This window comes from Grus americana, chromosome 8 (assembly GCF_028858705.1).
Source record: "Grus americana isolate bGruAme1 chromosome 8, bGruAme1.mat, whole genome shotgun sequence".
Taxonomy (NCBI): Eukaryota; Metazoa; Chordata; class Aves; order Gruiformes; family Gruidae; genus Grus; species Grus americana.
In genome coordinates, this window is record NC_072859.1 from 31,948,927 (window position 1) to 31,973,851 (window position 24,925).

General features: G+C 37.8%; 1 protein-coding gene across 14 annotated transcripts in view; it reads left to right on the plus strand.

The window, feature by feature from the left end:
* Nucleotides 1-24,925, plus strand: part of FGGY (FGGY carbohydrate kinase domain containing) — a 322,392-nt gene that overhangs the window by 211,520 nt on the left and 85,947 nt on the right. For all 14 annotated transcript variants that reach the window (XM_054834554.1, XM_054834558.1, XM_054834553.1 and 11 more), the window contains one exon: nucleotides 20,622-20,737. In XM_054834554.1, the coding sequence (XP_054690529.1) occupies nucleotides 20,622-20,737 (116 nt within the window). The remainder of the gene's footprint in view (nucleotides 1-20,621; nucleotides 20,738-24,925) is intronic.

Consider the following 24,925-nt stretch of genomic DNA (forward strand, 5'->3'; position numbering starts at 1 on the left):
GTGTTTTGTTGGCTGTTAAGCTCTGATCTTGCCTAGTGTGGTAGTTTGAGAGTGTGTGTATACGTGAGAGTGTGTGTGTGTGTGTGTGTGTCTGTGATGGTTAAGACATTCTCCAGTGCTTTAAAAAAAATTAAAAATCAGGGCTCATATATTAATTGCTGTCAAAGGTCTTATTTCTTCAGTTTCAAAATGCAACATCCTACATCATAAGAAGCCTCTTTATGTACATCAGAAAATCTTTCTGTCTCTTATTTTTCCATAATAGTCATTAACATTTACTTGAGATGATGAGAGGTACACACACAAAGTTTTCCATCCAAGAAAAGGAGCTGTGTTTAAACAACCCTTTCATTGTTGATCCTATGCAGAAGCAATATATATGAACACTGTAATTATTAGCTTCTCTGAGGGTCAGATAATAATCTCCCCTTAATAATGTTTGTGAAGAGATGGCTAGGAGTCTTTGAGATCCGGCTTGCTGACGTCCTAACTAATGGTGGGACTGGATAACTGTGCTTCACTGAAGCTAGGGCAGAGGGGGAGGAGTATCGAAGGAGGTTGTGGTGTTGGGGCCTTAAATTCTGAGGAAAGACAAGACAGAAACCACAGAGGAACTTGTTGTCTTTCAGTTCTCTTCATCTCATTTTTTTACAGTCATCTCTGTTCTCTTCAGACATAGGCTGGGTGTTCAGGAGGTGTGTGTTTCTTTTGCATTAGCTTCTGTGAACACCATCAGGGATCAGACCCTCACAATACAAGGCATGTTATAAACAATCTGTCATCTTTGAACTCTTCCTTATGTGAAACACCATGGAAAGCCCCATGCAAAGCCCTCGTCCCTTGCGAAATTGGATCTTTGTTCAGCAAGAGCTGCGTAACAATTGCTTTCTTGCATAAATTTGAACCAGATAAGAAAATAACCATGTTTATGAACTTCTGGGTCATTTACAGCCCCAGCAGTGTTTCAGTGTGCACATATATAATGCATGTATTCACAGTAAATTCTTAGAAACCACCCCTGAAAACAATAACATTCCAGGAGTGTTCTCATCCAGTGAAGGAAAAGAAAACTATGTAGCATGAAGTCTGTGCATTGTATGTGTATATACGGTGCTTAAAAGTATTAAAACTCACTTAAATTTATTATTCTATAAGGAGCTCTTCCTCCTTTTTTTTTTTTGAAATTTTACTCTTCTGTAATATCTTGCATATGAAAGAGTCTTAATAAATTCAGCCTTAAAATGCTCTTCTTAAGTAAGAAGGTGACATTATTATTTTATAGATGGGAAAATAGCCATATAATTTGAAGGGTGACATTTTTCTAAGGGTTTAGCTGGGCTTCCAGCTTTCTGTCTAACTTGCAGTCAGAATTAGGTATTCCATAGGCATTTTTACAGATCACACTATAAATTATTTATTCTGGGCCAATTCTTCCTCCAGTCGTCCCAAAGAAATGCTTTTCACCGCTAGAAGTGTTCCTCCCATCGCTTTCACTGTAATACATGGTTGTAACAACAGTCTTGGCCTGGAAGGCAGTTTACTTACACGTTTGCTTTATTTTTGTTGGCTGGCTATCTAGATCTGTTTAATGTTAGTAACTTTCACTGGAAATTCTCATCGTTCTTTAGGATGACACTGATGGTGTCAGGGTTGATCTACATTATCTCTTTAAAGCAGCATTAGCTTACACAGGACTTTTTCTCTTATTTGTTTTAGCATTCATACTATCCAGAGAGGAGCCTTTTAACTGTGAAATGTAAATAACCTGACAACGAAGACTTCAAAAGAAAATGATTCTTTGTCCATGGCAGTGATACCAATTTTGCCAACTCCGTAACCTTTAAAACAGTGTACTTTTATGCTTGACCTGTCATCTGCCTATAAAAATAATCCTAGATCAATGATACAGTGCCTTCAAGAATGTGTCTAAAGAAAGCAGACACTTCTGTATATGTGTTCTGTCATTTCTTCATTGTGGTAGACCATCTGCTGTTTTAACTATAACTAATATCTGGTTATTGATTTCGTATAAGTATGCCTTCTGCTTACATTAAGGTAGTGAACACTTTTACTGTAGCTTGCAAATTGATGTTGCCAGATAGTGAGCCTGATATTATATAAATATATAATGTGTTACATGAAATCACCAAGGATTTGTTTTTTCCTTCCCCCATTCTTTATTCCAGTGCCATTCCATTAAGCTGCTTATTAGATGAAAGGTTGTAATTCAGTCTTCAGTGGATGAAATGTATATGTACTTATAGAATCAAAGGCATTCCAAGAAAGGTTGTTTGTTTTCTTACTACCTTCTTTAATTAAATTTTGATGGTAGGATTCTGACTGTCTGACTTGAGAGAAACAGATGAAGCAATAATGATTGCAGTGTGATACAGCAAAGATGACTGAAGTTGCGCTTATTGGTTGTCAGACCCTGCATGCATAGGAAACTTAATGCTCCTGTGGATAGGATAGTTGAAATTTCAGATTCCACTATGGCTGTTAGATTTATTTTAAAGTGGAGGAAGTTTATCTTTTAGTATCAGCTGGCTTCAGATAATACTTGGATTTTATATATCTTCAGCTCAAATTGCTCACATTTGGCTTTAAATTGCCTCTGAAGCTGCTAATCCAAGTTAAACCTGTGTTTGTCCACTTTATTTTAGTTCAAGTGCGCTATCTCAGATTTGTCAGCCTGAGTTATGGGCTTGCTAGTGTTCTGCGTTATAGATGTATCCTTGAACTCTCCTGAGTGGGGATTTGGAAACAAGAAGCATTCCTCAGAGAGCCTGTCCCTGTGTTACCCGCGGGGCTGTAGTCAGCTCGGATCCCAGAGCTGTAGCTCTCCTGCCATCGCTTCCAGGCTCCACATGCCAGTGGCTGTTAGGGTAGAAGGGAGTGCGTGGAAGTGGCCTAGCAATTGTCTCTAGTAGCTATGCACAAGGAAATCACGTCATAGTGGGAAAGAAAGTAGGAAAGCCCTTCATACTGCAGAAGTTGATCGGAAAAAACTTATCTGAGGATGTGCAAAGAGAGATATACCTGTTACATTCAAAACCCTCCCTGCCCCCAAAACCCACTTGCATTTACGCATATGTAGTACAAGTTGTTAGGATGAAGGAAATAACTCCAACTTTCATTCCCTGTAGTTTGAAACTTACGGTTTTGAAAGTTACAGCTTTGAAAGATAGTTTCCTCTCCTGCCAACCTAATTTTCCAAGGTGAGTTCTTTCTTCTGAGGGATGAGGTTGGCTCTGTGCAATAAAGTGTTTTTATGTTTAATTAAAAGTGATGAGAAGGGGAGAACATGCCACAAAATACACAGAAAACTATTTTCCTGTAGTTTCCATCTTCTAAGATTCCCTCCGTGAGCCTTTATTTGGGAGTTTGTGATGCTGGTTTGTTGTTGTGTATAACATATCTAATAAAGGCTCTTTTGAGAAAAAGCAATATTATGATATAATTTTGCTTTCAAGAAACTAAGTCAGTGTGCTTCCTGTCTTAATGGAAAAAGTAAGTATGATGTTGTGCTTAACTCCTTGAACACAGCATCTGTTTGCGAGGTTAATGCTGCATAATACTTTCATGTCCCTATAAAGAAGGGGAAATGGGGAATGTGTAAGAGCACGATACACTGTTGACATTTCTTCTTCATGTTTGTCCTTCATGAACAGTGTCTTTCATCTGTCATACTGGGTAATGCTTGTCCATGATATATATAATTTGAATGTGTATCTCAAAGACAAATTAGAGTTCTTTCAGTGTTCATTGTTCTTCATGCTGATGCCCCAGTACCAATAGGTATGAATATAACAGGACAGCTCTCTGGAGGGATTGCGGTTTGTTTCAGACTTCCTGCTTTTGTATGCTTATCTTGTAGCAACTCTTCATTTTGTGTGTAGGGACAGTTTATAAACAAATGTTGAATCTCAACATGGTGCCTGAAATTTTCTGCTATTTCTGACCTGCCTGTAACAACACAGACAATCCTTATTTACACCGGTTAGCTCCACTGGTAATCCATTTAAGTAAATTTCCTCTTAACTGTTTCTTTTTCAGGTTATGTCTCTTTAAATGTGGATCAAAGGAAAGTTATACCTACTGAAAATGTTAAGAGTCAAGAGATTTCTAATTGCCTATCAAGAGACATATTAATTAATTCATTAAAGTAGATGCTCATTTGCTTTGGCACAAACAGAATAATAGGGAGAGAAAGGAGGAGGGAAAGTAAAAAGAATGATGTCCAAATGACATAGCACAAATTGCCTAGTAACTATGACATCAGCTGTGCTGATGGAAATCATTTCAGGCTGATCTCTAAGGCTTCATCTGCTATCTTGTTTACTTGTTGGTTTATCTGAAAGGGCCTCTATTTTGTGTCTCTGTGTGTATGCACACATGTGTGCATAAAATAGGGAATACAGTTTTACCTTATTAAATTTGAAACTCTGCTTGGAGGAATATTGCTCAAGAAAACCACATCAGGCCAAGCTTTTGAAAATGCAGACTAGTTTGGAGAAAGCATTTTAATATATTGAAGCCTCAAGCCATCTACCTCTGCTCCTGAGAGCTGTACCTGAAAACTTCCAGGGCTGAATAATTTAAGGTTTTGGGTTTTTTAATCTTTCTGCAAGAAATACTAGTCTGATGTTTTATTTTCTTAAAGTCTGAACTTCACATAACTTTTTTTCAGAACTGTTTATCCTCACTCCAGACATGAACCTTGGAAAGGTGGCAGAAAAAACAAACAGCTGCTGTGTTTTTGGGCAGTCTGCATTCCTTTAAACTCTCTGAGATCAGACTTGTGCTGAGATTTTCAAATTATTTGTCCTAGGGCTTAACCACTTTCACTCCTGCTTAAAAGTCAGTGAGTTTGCCATACCGGTGCTTGTGAGAGCTGTCATGCAGAGCCTTAATGATTCAAGAACTATGAATATATGATGTGTTCTTAGGGCTTTTTATTATTGTTTCATTCCAACTTCACCTCCTTCCCTCCCTAATCATCTTTCCATTTTTGGACTCCAGTCTTTTTTTAACTTAAGTATTTTGTTTAAGATATCCTAAGGAATTTTGTTTTCATTTTGGTTTGGGGGTAAATTTGATGCATATAAAAATGTTGTTAATGGACCAAGGTGGAGGTAATAAAAGAAACTGTCACATTCTCAAGGCCCAGAGTCGGAAATCATCTTCTCCAAGTTTGGGTTTTTTTCCTTCACAAGTGGGAGACGGGAAGAAGAGCCATTGGTCCTGTAGCAGTGTTTTATGTCCTCTTTATGAGGTCTTCAAAATATGTTCTGTGGAGCTTGATATAACAAGTGGAAGAGTTAGGACAGTGCAGGCTTGTGTGGTGAACTACTAAAAGAGTATTTAACGGTCAGGGTCTTCATGTGGGTTTGCCTGTCAGAGAGACATGAGGGTGCTGGTTCTACTTGTGCCTATTAAGTGGTCTAAATCCCAAGCATGTCTTGTTGTTCCCTCACTTTCCAATTCATGGAACTTCTCTGAGTAAAGAGATTGGTTGTACCAGATGGCTATTTTTGTGATATGGGTTAAATGTATTGGGCAGGATGCTGAGACCAAACGTGTGTTTACTAGCAACTAGAGTTAATGGAAAAACAAAGCAGTCAGTCCAATTCTGAAGGGCTTTTCAGTTAACCATGTTCATTCTTTTCTTTGGGCCTTTTTCCAGCAAAGCACTTAGGCACGTGCCTAAAGTTAAAGCATGTGCTTAAGTGCTTTGCTGGTCTGAGTCCTTTATTTGCTATCCAAGCATGTTGGTATGAACAGGCTGCTGGTTGTATGAATGTTTGGGGAACTGTTCTTCTTACACTGTTCATTTTTCTCCTCTGAACCTTTTGTCCGCTTAGGGCCCAGAGAAGATACTTTGCGATTTCAGTATGACACAGATAATGATTTGCAAGCAGTCTGTAGGTTGTCGATTCAGATTATTTGGCACTGATTATGAAGAAATTGTGTATTTGGAAAAATCACAGTCCACCCAGAGTAGTTTTCATCTGATGTCTTGCTCCAGCCGAGTAATCTGACTGGTGGCACTTGTCATATGACAAGAGCATCTTCAGACAGTTAAGGTACTGTAGATTTAGCCCATGGTATGACTTCTTGTCATGGTTATTGCTTCTTCCAGAAAATTCTCTTTAAGTAACTACTGCCTTTAAGGTGGCGCTTGCTGTTATTTTTTGATCTGGATGTAGATTTGTTTGTTTATTTATTCCCTTCTGTTTTTCATTACTGCAGTCCAGAGTTGCATAGCTCTGATTACTGCAGGACAGCAGGTCTTGCGCTGTCCCTCCTCCTCATTCTCATATCATCATCCATGGCAAGTCAGGACAGGAGGACTCAGTTAAATTGAGACCTTAGGATTTCTGTCTGCATCTTGCAGCAGTGAAAGTTGGCCTTTTACCTTTAGAGTCATCTTAGAACATCAGTGAGTTAATTTTATTTGTGCTTTTCTTTGTCAAGGTGCAAACCACTTTACACTAAGGAATAATGGCTTAATTATGCAGAATGTCCAGCCTGATATTGCTGACTTAATTGTTGGAGTTAGTAGGAGTTAGCTGTCTATATAGAATAGGTCAAGCACAATCCTGCAGTTGTTTATGCAAACAAGTGACTTACATAAATGGTCCAGTTGACGTCAAAGACACTATTCGTTCAGGTCAGGTTACTCACACCTAAGTATTTGTAGGACCAAGCTTATAGATAAATAGTAGTTTGCAAAATCGCATTTAAAAAAATTTGTTCTTAATTTCTCTTACATAAAAATGTGCAGAGTTTCTATGAAGAGTGATCTTTTTAATTCCATCACTTAATATAGTAAAACACACAAATGTGAAAATTTTTGCTTTCTTCTTCATTAAAAAAATGTAAAGCATTAAAGAGGGAATAAAGCATTCTTTATTTTTTCAGGCAGCTAACAGGGATTTTAAATTGACTTTTAGTCCATTCTTCTCTGTGCTTGCAGTATTTTCTGCAAGTATTGCAGTATAATTCAAGTATCAAGAAAGGGAAAGCCAAATATTTTAGTGTTGTTAGAACTGCATGAAAGGGTTCATTAGAGTGTACAACAGTGGTAAACTCCACCCTTCTGGTTCAACCGTCACCTTTCACAGTGTTTAGTGCAAGGCAAGCTCGGGCATTACCCGACTTACCTGGGAGGGTTAGCTCTGTCTCTGAGAGCGCTGTGGATGTTCATTCCCAGATGAAGTTGTTTTTAAGATTTAAATGAATGTAAAAATCATTATGTCCACCTTCCTTGTGTAACAGGCTGAAGCATCTGAAACTAGAAGAGTAACCTCTTTCTTTTAGCCACTCTTCCAAGAACCCATGGGTTGATTTGTTTGATTGTTAGAACAAGTCAAAAAGTGGAGGTTCCTTTTGTCCAGTCTCTTCTCTTCTACAATTGCAGCAGTAATTGTTTCAGAGAAAAAAAAGGAGGGAGGAATCCTAGAATTGACAACATGTTAACTTCCTTCTGGGGATAGTTCTTTTAAATCATGCTCAGTTAATGAGGGTTTATGTTCCCTTATAGTATTCAGTTAATGAGGGTTTATGTTCCCTTATAGTATGTCTCTCTATTATTATGAGTGGAAGCAGTCTAGATATCCATGTAATATAGTTGTTTTTTTTTTCTTTTTTCTGTTAAGGTTTTGATCCCAGCAATACCCATACCCTTTTTCAGTTGCATAATGATTGCTTGTTTTGCTTGAATGAATGTATGGGTGTATTCTGAAAAATAATGACACCTGATTCATCTGCTCTGTAGCCTTCCTTATTTTCTGTATCGATCTCCTATTCCTCTCCCTACTGATGTAAATAAGCTGGTTTTTTCATTCTTACTTCATGGAAAATTATGTATGCTTTTACTCACTTCTGTTATCTGTTTCAGAACTCCTTGTGGAGTGGGATTTTCTTCGTTTGGTTTGTGAAATCACACAGCTATGCAAGTAAAACTGTTGATCTCCTTGCTTTTTTGAGATTTGCTCAAAAATTTACGTTCTTTTTTACATGAATACAATTCCAAAGGACTGTAAACTCAAACCACTATTATTATTGTTATTAAATATACTCTAGAAATAGGGGCACCGATACTGTCATTTAAAAGCTTAAAATACAAGCATACACTACAGCGTGTGCTGTATGTGAAATGAGCCATCTTGCTTTTCTTTTGATTTAAATGCCTTACCGTAAAATCTAACCATCAAAAATGTTTTTAAAAATTGATACTAATGACTGTAAATTTTGACCAAATGTATCTAGTATTTAGGAATGACTTATGATTTTAAGAGTATACATTGACTGAACTGGTTCTTGTCATGGGAGGTAACAACACATCTCACTGCCTGTGTGGGAATCTCTAAAGTGCATCTTTGATTCAGGTGCACGTGGCAGCCGAACCCTGCCCTTGTAACTCGAGTAGGACTTGAAGGAGGTTTGCCTGAGTAAAGAAGGAGGCCTCAATGTTGGAGTTTAGCATGTGAAATTGGATCAGTCTGCATCAAAATGTAGTTATGAAAACTTTCTTTTATTGCAGTACTCCTGGCAATATCCCTGCTTCTGTTCTGGTTTCACTTAGGCTTTGTCTGGCCACAAGTGCATGACAGCCTAGGTTCCCGTTCAGCACAGTCTGACTAAGCTGGTAAAAACTCCCATTAACTCTACTGACTTTTATTCAGGACTTTATACTTGCACACACATTCAAGTACCGTGTTAAATTAGCCTTTCAACAGTTTTGATGTTAGGAATAGATACATTATTTACTCACGAATTAGTAAAATGTGTCTTTATAGCGAAATTGTGAAGAGAATTCTGGACTAATAGTTCTCTCTCTCAAAATACCAATGTTAGGGTTGTAAGGGTGTTTTTCTCACCACTCTAACTCAATTATATGAGAACAGAATAAACCACATCATGAAGTGTAGCATTGCTCATGTGGAGATTGGCTTCAGTAGTCAGCGTATAGAGTGTCAGTGTCCACATGGCTGCTGGCCAGACATTGCCCTCAGCATCATGCCATGCTTTCTAAACCACCAGAAAAGTCCACAGTACTTCTTGAGTCTTTGTACTCCCTAAATATGGATGTCGATTGTGCATGTCCCCTGTTTACTTTTCACACAGTGGAAGGATAAAGTGTCATGAAGCAATCTTCCTATAGCCTGCTGATGCCAATCCTGTGGAATAATAAAGTCTATAATACAGCTAAGAGATGTGAGGATACGTGTGGCTGTGTGACGGGCAGCGGCTGAAGCACCAGCCGGCACTGACAGATGTGTTAGGTGCTGCACGTGTGGATGTGAGCAGTGGTGTGCTGCCGTTATTATACTGGGAGAAATGTATGTCGCTGAAGGCAGTAATCTCACTCTATCAAAAGCCATGCAGTGGTGACGGAGCTTGCCTGAAACCTGACTTCTTTTTTCTCAGTTACTTGTAGTCTTTGCTTAATCTTCTGACTAACTTCACTGAGTGTTTGGTGAAGCCTTGAACTATGGTAAATTTGCTCAAGCTTAGACTTCCAGAGGAAAGCTGTATACTGGCTCTGTATACTGTAACTTCCAGTTTCAACTGAGTAATAGTTTTAACTGCCCGAACAAGGTAACAGGAGAAGATATGTTTTTTAAATAAAGCTCTTAATTAAAATAGATATTTGACTTCCTATTGCAGAGTGGTTTACTTGAAATACTGAGCTTGAAAGAATATATTTTTCTGAATAAATTGAACTGCAACACTGCTGGTGTTGCGTAATGGCAGGAGGTATGTCCAGAGGGCAGGCTGCCGGACTGGAGCGGCTAGATACGTGGGATTTATTTCCAGTTTTGCTTTTCATTTGCCTTGCCATTTTTGGATGATTTTTATAACCTCTCCTCTGCTTATTAAGCTTTTAAAATTTACAGTGGCAAAGAGATTCAGTTTTTTATATGTGCACGCTTTCTGTTACTCTCATATTTAAAGATTTAGACTGTAGCTGTACATAGGAAGATTTTTAATATGTTCAACATCATTGTATCTGAATGATGTCTTTCTGCCTGGGTCTCTAGGCTGAATCTCTGGAGTTCAAGATTCAATTCAGGGGTCTGAATGAGGTTTACTCTCTGACCCTTGGCCAAGTCGCTCAATTTCTTTTGCCTCTGTTTGCCATCTTTTAAGGGAAAGGATTAATATTTCCAATCCCACATGCTATGTCTGATTTGTCTAGACAATACATTTTTGTGTCTAGGACTGTGTCTCATTATGTGTTTTTCAACAATGCTGAAGACAATGGGCTTGAATCTTGGTTGGGTGTCTGTAATATAATACAGAATGAAATTAATAAAAAAGCAAGCAGTCTGCTGACTGTTTGCCTCCCCTTGCCTCATGACATGGTGAGGCGTATGTGGGTGGATAAAATATTCTTATTTTGTACTTTCTGGTCCATCTCAACATGTTTAGCTAAATGCGTCCCTGATATGAATCCACTGAAATTATTGGATGTACACAAGGGATTAAACTGACTCAACGTGTTGCACTTGAGATGGGTGTTTTTCTTCAGGTCTGGTGACATAACTTCTTCTAGGAATACTGAATTTAAGAGTCTAAGTCTTTAAATCTTTTGATAGTGTGTTCCTAAAGAGAAACACGCTTTTTTTTTTAATTGGACTCTGTTACAAATAGTAAAAGAAGCATAATCTCATTTTAGTTAGTGTGATTCACCTTTTGCTGTACAACTTTTTTGACATTTGCGGTGTTTGAAGCATTTATTTATATTTTTTAAATAACAGGTTTAAATAGATTACAGCAAACAGACAGGTACATTCTCCCAATCCAAAGTAAATATCTTTATGTGTATGAAAGTGTGTGTATGTATTCATGAAAAAGTAAAATGTGCTGGTTTTCTTACAATACTTATATATTAAATGTGTACTTTCACATCTCTGGCAAGATGTACAAAGTTTACTTTTTTAAGGTATCTTATCCAACACAGCGTTTTATTTATGTGGGTTGATCCTTCCAGTCTTGAGTGTCACAGAAGTGTTTTTCCCAACAGTCTGTCATTAAGTTCGAGGTATATCTGTATAATACACCATCAATCTTGTATCTTTTCTGGAGTACAGGAAACATCTACTCTTTATACTTCTCAAGAGAATGCTGTGCTTATTATGGTGGTAATTGGAGGTCACTCTTAACTCTGGTTGGGGTGGTCATTAGGTTGATACCAGAGTTGAAAGCACTTTGCTGCTTTGAAACCTGCTGCTGCTATGTAGTCTTTGAATATGATCCTATTGTTGTTCGGGTTGTTTTTTTTTTTTCTTTCAAAGTGGCACCCAGGGTTTAAATATAATATGGAATCTTGTCAGGGAGTGGCTGTAATCAGAGGAGATGAATTATAGATGTGGGTGTAGAAAATTGCAAATGTGAATTGTATTTTTCATACAATAAAATCTCTTTAAGCAACGTATTTGCTTAGAAAATTCTGTAATTTGAAAAGCCAGCCAAAAACCTCCTAAGTGTTATAGCATGAACACCAAATACTGGAGTGAGGTTTGAGTTAATTACTCCTTTTTCCCCTTTACAGAAATAACTTTAACTTTTTGATTTACCAACTGAAAGACTTCCTTTCCTGCTCACTGATTGTTGCTAAGGTCTGTGAGCGGGACTTCAACATGCCCACATGGTGGTACGTGTTCAGAAGAGTCAAGAGTCCAGCTGCTACAGGCTGTATCCTGACAAAAGACCTAAAAGCCCCTGGTCTGCCTTGAAATGGCTCCTCTCATTGAGGTCCTGGAAATAATCTGCAAGGCAAGAAGTTGTTTTCTTGTATTTTCTTCCTGGATATTGTCGAAAGCTTTATATAATACTGAAATGGTGGTGACTAGCAAGTGGGCATGGAGACAATATGCATGAAACGTGCTTAGCAGTGCTTTTCTTCACGTGATGCAACCTTTGCCAGAGTTAGAGCTCCTACTTTCTGCATGAGAACACCAGTCGTGGCCATACCTACCTGTTTTGCCTGCCTTGGGACAGCTGCCCTTTGAGGCATAGGGACCATTTTTGTGCTTGGATCCGTAGTGTAGGTTTCCCTGAGCAGTGATAAAGTCTAATCTAATACCTCACAAGTTTGAAAGAGAAACGCTCCATTTCAGCTCAGTAGAAATTGGACAAAGCCCGTTACTCCCTACAGCCCCATTTATTTCCTTGTCTGACAGATAAAAGTTTTGAAGTACTGGTGTAACGCCTACGTCTGTTGGTCAAAGAATTGATGGATACCAGTCCCTTAAGGGCTGGGATGTAGCTGCTGTTCCTGAAGAGCCTTTCTCTTACCTAAAAGAGTATGTTACTCTTTCATGGACTGTGCTTTGGCAGGGAAATTTACGGTAGAGGAAGGGACACTTGGTTTATATTTTTAAATAAAAGCTGTGCCATCAGTCCAGTGAAACTTCTGACTTTCCAAATGTGAGGCCAACAGACCTGCTGAATAAAAGTTCACAGTTTTTTAAATCAAAATTTAATCTTGTTGATTATGAAGGAATCTCTTAGGACCATACAAGTTCACTGAGTCAGCAATGTCCAGAAAAAAACGGAGGGAATAGTGTGTCTTAGTTGAAATTCAGTCCAATACTTTAAAAACAGATTTTAAAGAAAACCTGTGAAATCTTTAGGCCAAATGTAGTACTTCAATGTAATTTTTTTCTTGCAACAGACTTGCGGAAAAACACAGGACAAAAATAAAATGGCCTGAAAGGGTTTGTAAAAGTCTTATGTAGTAAATATCACAATCTTTATTAGCTTCAACGTATCCAGCTTATGGGTCATGAGCTGTTCACTGTGCTTTGGGTTGGTGACTTTGTGGATTGGTATCTTCTACCAAACTGACGTACTGGTAGTAAAAAGAAATCTTTTCTACTAAAACTTTTATTTTTTGAAACTGAAGAGCTATTTTCTGAGTTTCAGTTTTCCTCATGGTGAATTCAGAACTGAAGATGTTTAAAATGAGATAATGAAAATTTCTAAAAAACCCCCAAAACCAAACAAAACCCCACCCAAATAATTTTTGGAACATTAACTCTTGAGCATTGAGATCTGGAGTTTAATCTTATTTCACCTGTGAAATGTGACAAAATTGCCCAAGACCCTAGTGTTAACAAATTACTGTCATTTCATTGCATCATACAGAAGGAAGGAAATTCATCCTAGAGTTTTATACATATGCTTATTTATATTAGTTATTTTTTTTCTCCGCAGTTTTAGTGAAGATTTCAAAGTGGGGAGGAGACTTTGCTTTTGCTGTGATATTTAACTTCTTAAAACATCTAAATGGCAGTCAGACTACTTGTTATTATTTATGATAAATATAAGTGTTACCCAGAGCACAGAAAGGATGAAGCTAGTAGAACTGCTAACACTGATTACCATAATTTCCTTGCTACCTTTATTGGCCTGGTTTAAGTCCTCAGCCATGCGAAGACCGAAAGTCAAGGCCTCTGAGAGCAACCAGAATGTGTCTGCTAGTTGTCCCAAACAGGCTTCCCCACCTGTCCTTTTTGTTTGGCATGTTTAATGTTTTGTTAGAAGAAAACCCTTTTCAGGCAGGAGTCACATTGCACTGCTGGGCTAAGACAATAGGTTTGGGCAGGCAGGAATTTCATAGGCTTTGGGTCAAAGGCAATAATAATAAAAAGTGGTGTGTTGTAAATATTAGGAACTTGGGATTTGCACGGTTGGGTGGATGGAACAGACCCTGACATGTTTCGGTTTGTGTACATGCAATTAAAGAGCTGTTGAATAGGTGAAATGAGTAAAATGCAGACAGTGTATGTGAAATAGAGCACACCCAGACTGACTTGGCTCTGTGGTTTAAAACCAATCTGCCTGAGAGATCTCCTGTAGTAACTGAGTGACAACAGGTGCAGCTCTTCTTACACAGCTGTGAACTCAACTCGCTGCTCTTTGATTCTTTTTAGCAAATGCTTAACATGGCAGCATCTCATGCATTTTATACGTTTCAAAACTAAGTGACTAGGTGTCACATTTTTTCTCCTATTAGGTGAGAAGTATTCCCTTAGGACAAATGGCCCTCTTCTTTTCCTATTTTCCCCAAAGCAGCCAAATACACCAGGCAGGCAGAGACATTGGTGTGACAGGTATAAATAACAGCGGTGTATGTGGATCTAATAATTTGGTTCTATTTCAAAGGTCATGTATTAATGTGTATGGCATTAGCTGTAATGGAGCAGAGAATAATTAAATGTTTCCTATTTTCTGTGATAACCTCTGCTGTATTTCAGGCTCCTGCAGTACCAATGCCCAGTTCTGTTTAATATAAAGCTTGGATGCTGAGAGTATGTGTACTGTGTCTTAATTTTTTGTCTGGAACATTTTTGCAAAAACCACAGTCAGATCTATGACTGTGTTAGAGTGGTGCATTGCTCGTTTTTGAGCAGAACCTGAGCCCTGGTTTTCAGTTTGAATTCAAAATCTGTTTTAAATTTGAAGTTTGCAGAACAAAAGGAAAAACACATTTGAAGTTGTGACAGTTACGCTCCATTGTTCCAGGTCTCCTTCTTGCCTTCAGAACATCATACAGCTTTCTTAGTTCTTGATTATTTGTAGCTTTAAATAAATCTGGGCAACAGACCAGAGAAAGTTACTTTATCGTACTGCACTATTTCTTTTGGGACCTGACCATATCCTAGCCTAGCTTCTGTAGGACTTAGTTTTGGTTCAGTCTTCAGCAGGTGCACTCAGTCTTAGTTCATCACCACCTAGTCACTCTCAGTTTGACAGCCAGGTTGCAAGGACATTTTTCATGAAAGTGATCCATTGAACGTATTTTGTGATTAAACTGTTACACTGCTAACAATGCCTACAAAATTAATTATGTTAATGAGTTTTAATTAATCCCTGACTATTTAGGATTAACTAAGCAGTTCCTTTTGCTTTGGAATCAAGAGCAAAGCTTCCATTCACTTCAGGATCATCAAGACAGGGTACTCTGCCTTTAAAGCTGGTAGCTGACTCATTTTCCAGGATAACTAGTATTGTACCAACCCTCTTGAGTGGAAAGTCATGTATAAATACCTTATGGAGTCACTTTTCAGAGAAAAACCATTTCTTTTAGTAACTATGCTTGTTAATAGGACTTTTATATTAACCTATACTCAAAATTAGGATGACTTCCAGAAGACTACTGCAGTTACAGAATACGCCCCAGTGTTTTGTTGTCAAAGATAGCAAGTATTCTTCCAGACAGGGCAGAATCTCTGCAGAGTTGGGAGTCATGTCCTTGCTTGCTTTATCCCTTCTGGAGGGTGGGAGATGATGTCAGCAAAGAACAGACCAAAGCGTAAAGTTCTCTGTTTTTTGTGACCTTAATCTTTTAGATACATTTTTATACAGATAACTAAGACTATACAGTATTTCCCATTTTTTAATGAGTGTATCTAATTTCTTTCTCTCCAAGAAGTACAACAGAGTGAGAGATAATACTCAGAATGGGTAGACAATGCAGGAAGAGCCACATATAAACTTACTTTGAGCACCTGAGTTGTTTTGGCCATGAGTCTAGTTGTCCTGGATCCTTGTGAAGGTTAGTGGGGGCAAATAGTTAGTTCCAGACAGCATGTTGGGAATTATCAGCATGTGTTTAGTCACTACAGACTCTCTGAACCTCATGGTTTTCTTAGGAGGACATATTACTGGTGGGTTTTTCAGAATGCTGAGATTCTGGTCGTACAGGACTTTCGCACATCCGCAGTCAGTCCTCAGCAAGAGATGTGCAAAAACACAGAGCTAGACAGTAATAGAAAGGATTGTGTAATATGCTGTGCCCAGCCAAATCTACTTCATAATGAATGTGGCAGGGATTTTTTTTTTTCTTGAGGCTGTTGGATGCAAGTAGGATCCTATAGTTCTTTGTAGACTAGAATTTGTAAAAAACTAAACATAATCATGTTTCTGTTAAAAATCTGGTTTAAATAAAATAAAAATTTTCCATGCAAAAGGGTTGTTTTTTTCAGGAGGAGTATTCTAAGCAAAACTTTTTGTTCTGAACAGAGAAAGGAAATCTTTTATTTCATTGCGAATATGCTTGAGGAAAACAGTCTTCAAATTCATGGTATTTCAGCCTAGCTAAATATGGCCTGTGCTACTGAGGGGATCCGTACCATGTCTTCTCAAGTCCTGCATTAGATCAGGCAGTCAGAGTCTTGCCTGGATGATTGCCTGTTAACTCGGCACCTTTGAACCCAGTTGATCATGGTAGTGAACTAAGGGGAACATTTGCTTCTATCCATCTGGTTCATCCAGCTTCAGCTAGTGGAAGTCTGGTGTTTATGGCCAAATAATTGAGGCAGTACTGCCAAATAGTTTGGAAAAAAGGAATATACCACAGTGAATATCAGCACTGTTTCTGTTTAACGTCTGCCCTTCATCTCGTAAAATTTAGGAGCTGCTGTGAAATACAAAATTTTCTAATAGTTGAGGCTTTCTTTGTAGGTACAATGATTTGGTTCCTCAGCTGCTTCTTTACCATAATGTCTTTCTGGATATAGTTTTTCCAAGTTACAAGTCTTGCTATCACTTTGTCAGGGTGACACTCTGGAGGAAAATTTATGAGCGGTTGCCCATAAAGCTAATATATATATATATCTATGCCATTGCTATTCAAAGGTGAAAAAGCATAAACATACTGCTCTCTCTATATGTGCCTACTGCTCTCTAGGATATACAAATTGAGCAGCTGTGTAATTATTAGAGCACCTCATCAGGTAAGTGGCAGGGATATTTGAGTTCAACACACCCGGGTTCTTTTCAAGCACGTAGTGAAGTTGATCTGTTGTTATGGGCATCTCAAAGAATTCCTTTTTTCTTGAACTGTTATCTAAGAGACCAGAATGTCTTTCTGCAGTATATTAATTTCTCTTAGCTTTATACAAATCCTTATCTATATTGTTCAATTAAACATACACTCTTTACGTGGCAATTGAGTGGTGACAGGGGTGGACTAAGGAGCCTAAATCTCAGAGAAGTGTAAATGCTCCGACTGCATTTACGACAAGCATTTTGAGATTCTTGTTGTGGCTATGAAAATAAAAACTTACCAACATAACGGATTAGTGTTTTAGCTCAGATTTGAGGTTGGTTTTCATATCAGAACCTTCCACTTGTAGATCTGCCAGTTAATTCACTCGGGAAGGGGTGTCCTTCCCAGTTCGTGTTTTCTATATTGTATTAAAAATTCAACCAGAAATCATCTATTTATCCTTCTTCTGTAAGCACTTTGCATTTATAAATCTACACAAGTAGGATGAAAATGCTCACAGCCCCATTGCCATTTCATGTCCAGCCATATCCAGCAAGAGAGCTCTGATATGCTGGAATTCGGTGGATTGGCAAGGGGCGGTCTGTCCCCATCTGCAGTGGGCCTGTATATGTAATGTGACGTTGCTCAGAGTGAGCTGTATGGAAGAACTGGCCTATTTAAAACATGCTCTTGGCATCCGGCAAGGCTGCTCTGGTTTCTCTCTGGATAAGTATGGAGTTTCAGAGGGAGTTAGTTGCTTTGTGATCTTGGAAGTGGGGAGCCATGACATTTAGCTCTCATCCTTAGAGCATTTTTCAGGGTGTGGCAATAGTTCATAGCATTGATCTAATTAGAAAAATACATGTTCAGTTCTGATGATAATTTGTTATGATTTGGTATTTACCATATTTGGGAAAACTTGATGCATTGTTGTTTCACTCTTTATGTCTAAATTTTTCCTTAAGTGATGAAATGATCTTTATTTCAAATATCCTGTCTTCATTTTTCCTTTTAATGAGAGCTTTGAGCTGATTTGGGGAAAATGTTTATTTTCCCCCAGTATTTTCTTCAGCCTACAATTTATTTATTCACCCAGTTTTTGTCAAAGGTCCTAATTAGATTTCTATGTGTGGCTTTTAAATCCTTGGAAATTGGAATTTCTTATATCAACATTGTCATTGCTGTAGTTACAGGTCATGTGTTTTTCTGCTTTCAAACCAGACACTGAATTGTAATTGTCTGATCTATTCTTAAAGTGTTTAAGGAAAAAAAAGTGTGGGTGTATGTGTCAAAACTGTTTGAAGAGTAACCCTGAAATAATCTCCACAGTATTTATAAGGATAGAAGTAGTTATCTCCATTTCTTTCTTTCTCAAAAATGTGTAAAGTTAATAAATTCTCTCATTCCAAAGAGCAAACAATGCACCTTTATAAAGAGTGGATTGTGAATGAACATCACCAGTCCTCTGATTGTAAAAACATGGTCACTCCAAAAGAACAGAATGAAATGAAACGTGATGCATTTAAAATATACATTTCTGTCCTGGATGAGAAAATGGGAGTAATATAATAATCCAGTCTTCTGCTCACTGTCACGTAAGAGGATGTACACTGAGAACAATGCCTTTAGCTGTCCCACCCTGTGAGATTCCTGCCCTCACTTGTACATCCTTGGTTCTGTTTGTAAACCCCCAAAACAGGGGGTTTACATAGTTCCAGATAGTTTGCCAGATGTGTGGAAATGCTCTTCCTGGTTTTACTTGGATTTATTGTGTGTACAGTATCTGTGTCCAGAAGCATTCGTTTTGATTTATAGGCAGTAAATAAAAATAGCTTCTCCTTCTCTGTTCAGTTTGCTGATTTCTTTGGTAGTTTCTGTTACCATGTTTTAATGGAGGAGGGGCACTCACTGCTGCTTTGTTTGTGGGGTTTTTCTGTATAAATGGATGGGAATGTATGACAAGGATGTTTGTCAAGCTTGAAAGTACCAGAACCCACTCCGTTAGTGGCCTCTTTTTCAAAAAGCCCAGATCCTTTATTATTTACTGCATGTTTTTTGCTACAACTGTAAAATAAGCAGCTCTACTTTGTCTAGATGGTACAGAACCCATTGCACTTTTCCTAGCAGCAAGTATTTTATGTGAAGTTTGGTCTCTCCCATTGACTGAACACATAGTATTTTGAGTGTCTAGTTGGGTTTGATTGTGTTTTATAGGTATGGGTTGTAGGTGCTGATACGTGTGACATTCTTTGGGACACCTCACTGTATCTGACTATCAGTTATGTTGCTGTCTTATTTTTAAGTTTCCTGAAGGCAGCAGTCTTCCTTCTTTATTCAGTAATTGTATCTCGCTGTAGACAGTGTGGTCATTGTCCAGACCTGGTTTTCCTAGGCATTATGGTAATGTAAGTAACAATATGTAATGCAATAATAATAATTTTAGTTTAATTCTCCTTATTTAGGTCCCTAGGTAGTTCACTTGGATGAAAGGGAGGGTTTTCTTTAACTCAGAAAATATTAATTGTAGACAGGAGTTTTGTTTGGATTTTACTTATACTAGAAAAAGTCAAATGCTTCAGTAAAATTCAATTTGCTTTGAAGATACATGTTTGAATTGTAACATCCTAGTAAAAAGAATATGTCTGTGAAAGCACACCTTGGCTAAAAATGAGTCACAAATAAGCTGTCTTGTAAGACACCAAAGGAAATCCATCTCTGAAAGGGATTTCTCTTTGAGAACAGTTATGATGATGTGTTTCCGTGAGATGCATCCGAGATGTCTTGCACTTGATGGTATGGTAGTATTCCCAAGACTACAGGCAGCTGAAATTTTCAGTAGTATTTAGCATTTTTAATACCTTTTAGTTTATTGACTTTTCAAGCACAATGAAATACTGATCTTCTGAGATGGTTCTTAGTGTTCAGACAGAAGACAGTCTGTGCAATACTAAATCTTCAGGAAAGTTATTTGTATTTTGGGGGGAATGAGAGGTTGGGGATATGGATCATTTTAGGAGAAAAACATGCTATTTGGTCTGATAGACATTTCTGCAAGTTCCGTTGTCTTTTTTACATCCTGCTCCCATCTGCCCTTGTGATGCTGTACTATCACAGTGAAGTTCAGTGTCAGCTTATCAGGAATGAGACTTGAAACAAGAACTTAATGTTGCACTCAGTTGCATCATGGCTAATGCTGTTTCAGCATGTCACTGAACTGTCATCGGCTTCTGCTGAAATACAAACCTAATGACAGCAGTACTTGAACACTGGCTATGCAGAAGCTCTGGTAGGTGGATCTGGTTTTGCTTGTACACATTCAACTGATAAAGGCATTTTGTACCTGCAGGTATTAAAGCAGTGCCATTTAACCTAAATATCAGTGCATACGTAATCTCCTGGAAATTGTAATTCCGCTGAAACATAAGTAATAGAAAGTTTTCCTAAGGACATACTGTGTACAAAACGTTGCTATTTAGGTACAGCCTGGAGAAGCAGGAATCTTTCTCTGAGCTGCTTGCTAAAGAGCTGTTAGGTTCATGCTATGCTGTCTTCTAGGCATATGCACGGCCTGTTACTTGACTGATTTATGCAGTGAAGCAGCCAGACCAGGAGTTGTTTCAGCAGAGAAGAATCTTAAACATAAGGTCCTTTTAAGGTATCTCAAGACATGCACTGCAAACAGTAACCAATCTTTTTTTAATGTTAGCATTCTGCTTGGAATTTTTGACCAGTGAATGAAGAGATCATTTTGCACAAACTTCTTTCTAGTCACAAGTTTAAAACCAAATGTGTTCATTTTCCTGATTCCATGCTTATGTTGTCTTTTTTCTAGGTCCCTCTGTACGGTAGTGTGTAAGTGGACCTACACTTCAGATGGCGGTTGGGATGACAGTTTCTGGAAGATGATTGGTTTGGAAGATTTGGTGAAGGAAAAGTATGAAAGAATAGGTATACCAAGGAGTTGTTTTATTTATACATGTGCATATACATAAAAAGTTATATACATATATATATATAAAAAAGATATATACATATAAAAAGATCTTTTGCTGTATTATTGTGAATGTCAGCAGAAATGTAGCAGGACTTGATGAAGCTTCAGGTCAGTTGATAACAATGCTGGATGCCCATAGGTAACAGCTTTCCTAAGCACACTTTATACTTGGCATTGTCGTCAAAAACTGTGTTTAAATTTTGTGTCTTCTGCCCTTCTGAAAGGCCTAGCTAGCTTTTCAGTACTGCTCAGTCTCAACAACAGAGAGATAAATGGGAGCTTCAGTGACTGATTGCATGAAGGAAGCACCTGATGTGGGTGTGTGGAGTGGCAGGCTACAAAAAAAAGCCACAACATAATAATTTCTCACTGTTACTGATAGCATGTTTTGCTACCTGTACCAATCTCCCTTATAGTAATTTTCAAAAATAAGTGCTACTTCTGCTTGTTATTATCTTCATACTGGATTTTGGGGGTTTTTTTCACTCTCTTAGAGCCTAAGTTTAATTAGAATGGTAGCCTTGCTAATAGCAATTCCTACAGCAGATATTCATTAAAAGTCCATAATGTTAATATACCAGAAAATTTCCAGGATAACTTTATTAGACTTTCCCTGTTAAGTTAATGGACTTTTAATGGATGTCCTAAGCAGTCATGTCATTAACAAGAATATTACCAGACATGAATTAAAATATGCTCATTCATCAAAGTTAATTATCTGAAATTTCCTTTGATTTTTTTTTTTTAATGTCTAGCACTTTGAACAAGTTTGTACAGCAGTTTAAATGCAGCAACATGAAATGGAAATGGCGTAGGGAGGACTGTAGTGAAATGAAATGTAATGAAATCTATAAAATTTTCTGATCATCACAAAATATACTAGAAGTCATTTTCAGGTTATCACAAAATTGCACTTGAAAGCTTCCTTAAATAGATTTCAGCTTTTGCCCCTGCAACTGAAACTGCTTATGCAAAGGTATAAAACCTACTAGGAATATAAGGCTTTTAGCTTCCTGAGGTTTTAGTTTGAATACAATTCTTACAACATCTATCACATGTGGCTTTTAGCAAATCTTCAACAACTTAAAATAAGACTTGCAATAAATACATGTTTTTATCAGAAAATTGAACATCTTGGCAGCTGGTGGTCTCATGGAAGAGTATTTTTAAAATAAATTATTTATGAAGTGTAAGCTAAGGCTTTAATACAATATTTATGCAATGCACTTCAAGGACAGTGCAAAGCAATTTGCCATTTTAAGTAACTAAACATACATGTTTTAAATGATAAAGTAGCCATTAATAAAAAGGGTCTTTTGTTTTGATGGAAGCCTCATAAAACTAATCTATATATGGCCAAACATTTAGCAAGACAAAAATCATTAATTTCAAATATCATGCTTACATTTTTCTTAAAACATAATGTTTACAAAATAAATCAGTAAATTAACTTCTGTTGATAGGCATTTCTTGCAAGACAAAAATGTTTTCCTGAGTTAATGGTGAAAGTGCCTAATTCCCTGGGCAATTGCATTGATTTTCAAGAAGTGAACCATAGAATACCTGGGTGCATCTTGACTGGAGTTGGAGAAGCAGAATCTGACCTCCAGAATTGCACCAAACTGTAGGCTAGAACTTGAAGCTTCTGAAGAGCACATACTTTTACTCATCTTGAGAAATCCTCTGATTTTCAGATCCTTGGGCTGAATATCTTAGGTGTATCCAAAGCATAAGACACTTTTTGTTTTGCATAATAATGCTGAAACCTGCCCTTAGGTGGAATCTATGCTTACTTCCATGACCATTTGTCTAACCTTGCCTTTTTTTAAAAAGGAAGGTGTTACATTCATTCTATTTAGCTGTGTGATAAAATCACAAAAAAGCAGGACAGTGACCTTCATTCATGTGTCTATGAAGAGGGAGTAAGGAGCTCTCTGTACAAATGTGGAAACCAGATAGCAACTTCATTCCTTTGAGTTTATCTTCTAACCTGCACCTGTTAGAGTCTCTTGGAAGGGTTTAGCTTTGGAAGAAGAAAAAATTACACCAAAACAGAGCAAGTCACTCCCTGCCCAAAAGCTACTCAAGAATGCTGAGGTCCGTGTTGCGTGCTGTGGAAGTGCTTTGCTTTCTGCCACCCCTAATCTTACCAGTTTCTCTGTACATGGGAAAGTGGGAATGATAACATTGTTCCAGTGAAAGTTTGGGGGGTTTCCTTGTTAGTGAGTGTTCAGTGTTGTTGGACTTGGGAAGAGTACTCTGAATAAGCTCAGCTTTCCTTTCCTTAATTTAAATTAATCAGGACAGTGTAGATTCACCTACCAGGGAAGTGCCATTCAGTCCCTTGAGCAGCACTGGTCAAACTGCAGCTGGAATGGTCTTGTAGAGTGGAAGACTCCTTCCTGCCAACTCCCAAGGTGTCGGCGTTGGTGGCGAGGCACCATCACTGCATAGACCTCCTCCCAGGAGCCCACAAATGCTACACTGAGCTCAGTGAACACAGGAGCACACCTCACACAAATTTAACTCAAGCTATATTTATAATATTGCTTCAGGGTGCAGTCCCATAAGTGAACAGTCTCAGCTCCCGTTAACTTCAGCACATTATACAAAAGGAAGGCAATTTAAGTAACTCATATGGACAAACAGTCAGTGTATGTGCTTCAAGGACGCACATCATAGTGTGCTACAGCTGGCGGAAAAGAATTCGAAGTAGTAGACTTAGGTGGCTTGCAGATTAAGGAACTTGAAATTGCCAGATAACCTAGGTAGGAGGTTGAAGGGAGATTGTACATGGTCAAAAACTCCTCCTAAAATGAAAACAAAACCAAAACCCTAACAAATCTGAAGTAATTCTAGTGGCATTTCCTTTTCCGTTGTCAAGCTTGTCCAAGTCTCTGTATTCTGCTCAGGATTTGTTTAGCTAAAATACAAAGATGTATTTTAATGCCTCCACATTCCCCTTGTAAAGGGAGATAACAGTATTTTTCTCACATATGTCTCCTAAAAGATTAGCAGGCTCTGAATCATCATTTCTTTCTAAACAAAGCAAAATGTCACAAGATAAAAATAGCAAAATTTTCTTACTGTTACAAAAGTAAATGCATAGTTTACCAGTTTAAAATAGGCAGAAAAGCTATGCAGTTTTTTTAATCTCTGGTGAAGTCATTATTGTTTCCAATCAGAGGAACTATAGATGGATAGTTATGACTAGACTGTTTTTCTGAAGTAGCTTTAATTTTCATGACACTAGAAATATTTGTGGAAATTACCTGAGAACAACTTATTTAATGTATATATTTCTTTATTCTGATAAATACATTTTAAACATCACTTTTAAAATGTCTTGCCCTTTAAAAAATATTTACTGTAATCAGAGTGGTGCTTGTGGTTCCAGGTAGTACACTTCTCTTAGTTTCAGTTTAACTTAACATATGACCTTGTTGATAAGGGAGACCCTCACATCTGACCTTTAGGATCTTCTGCAAACATTTCCCACATCAGGCGTGGGTTCACATATGAAAATTCCCAGGCCTTTGACATTTTACATTTCTCAGAGCAGACTAACCTTTCAGGGAATCCACATAATAAGTTGTTTGTGGTCCCTTCTGTACATCGTGAATTTACTGATCATGTTTGTGAAGGTAAAGAGTGTTATCTGGAGATACTACAAAATTTATTGATCCCATTAATTTGCCCACCAAGAGAGTAGAAGATGGCTTGTACTCAAAACCACTGTGAAAGTGTTGTCTACTACAGGCATTAGCATTTATCTGCTGTGGTGAGAGCACATGATTAGTATCTCTTTGTGGTATTATAAAACCTAGAAAGACATTAACAATTCCGTTAAAATTTCATGTACTGTAGACCTCTTAGGGTACTGAAGCATATATTCCATTTGGAGGAAAATGCTTGATAAATTTTCACCACAGCTCTCTACTTCAGGGGCTACTTAAGGGACCAAATAATGATTTTTTTTTTTTTATTGAATGGTAATATTTTATGCCAGGTCTTTTTTTGGTTGAAGATGGTGCCTTTGCCTGAGAGAGCATTGCAGGTACTGCAGAATAGGTTTTATTGTTCTTGTAGATTGTGTGTTGAAGGCTAAAATGCTATCTTTTGTAAAGGAACGCTTGTCACCT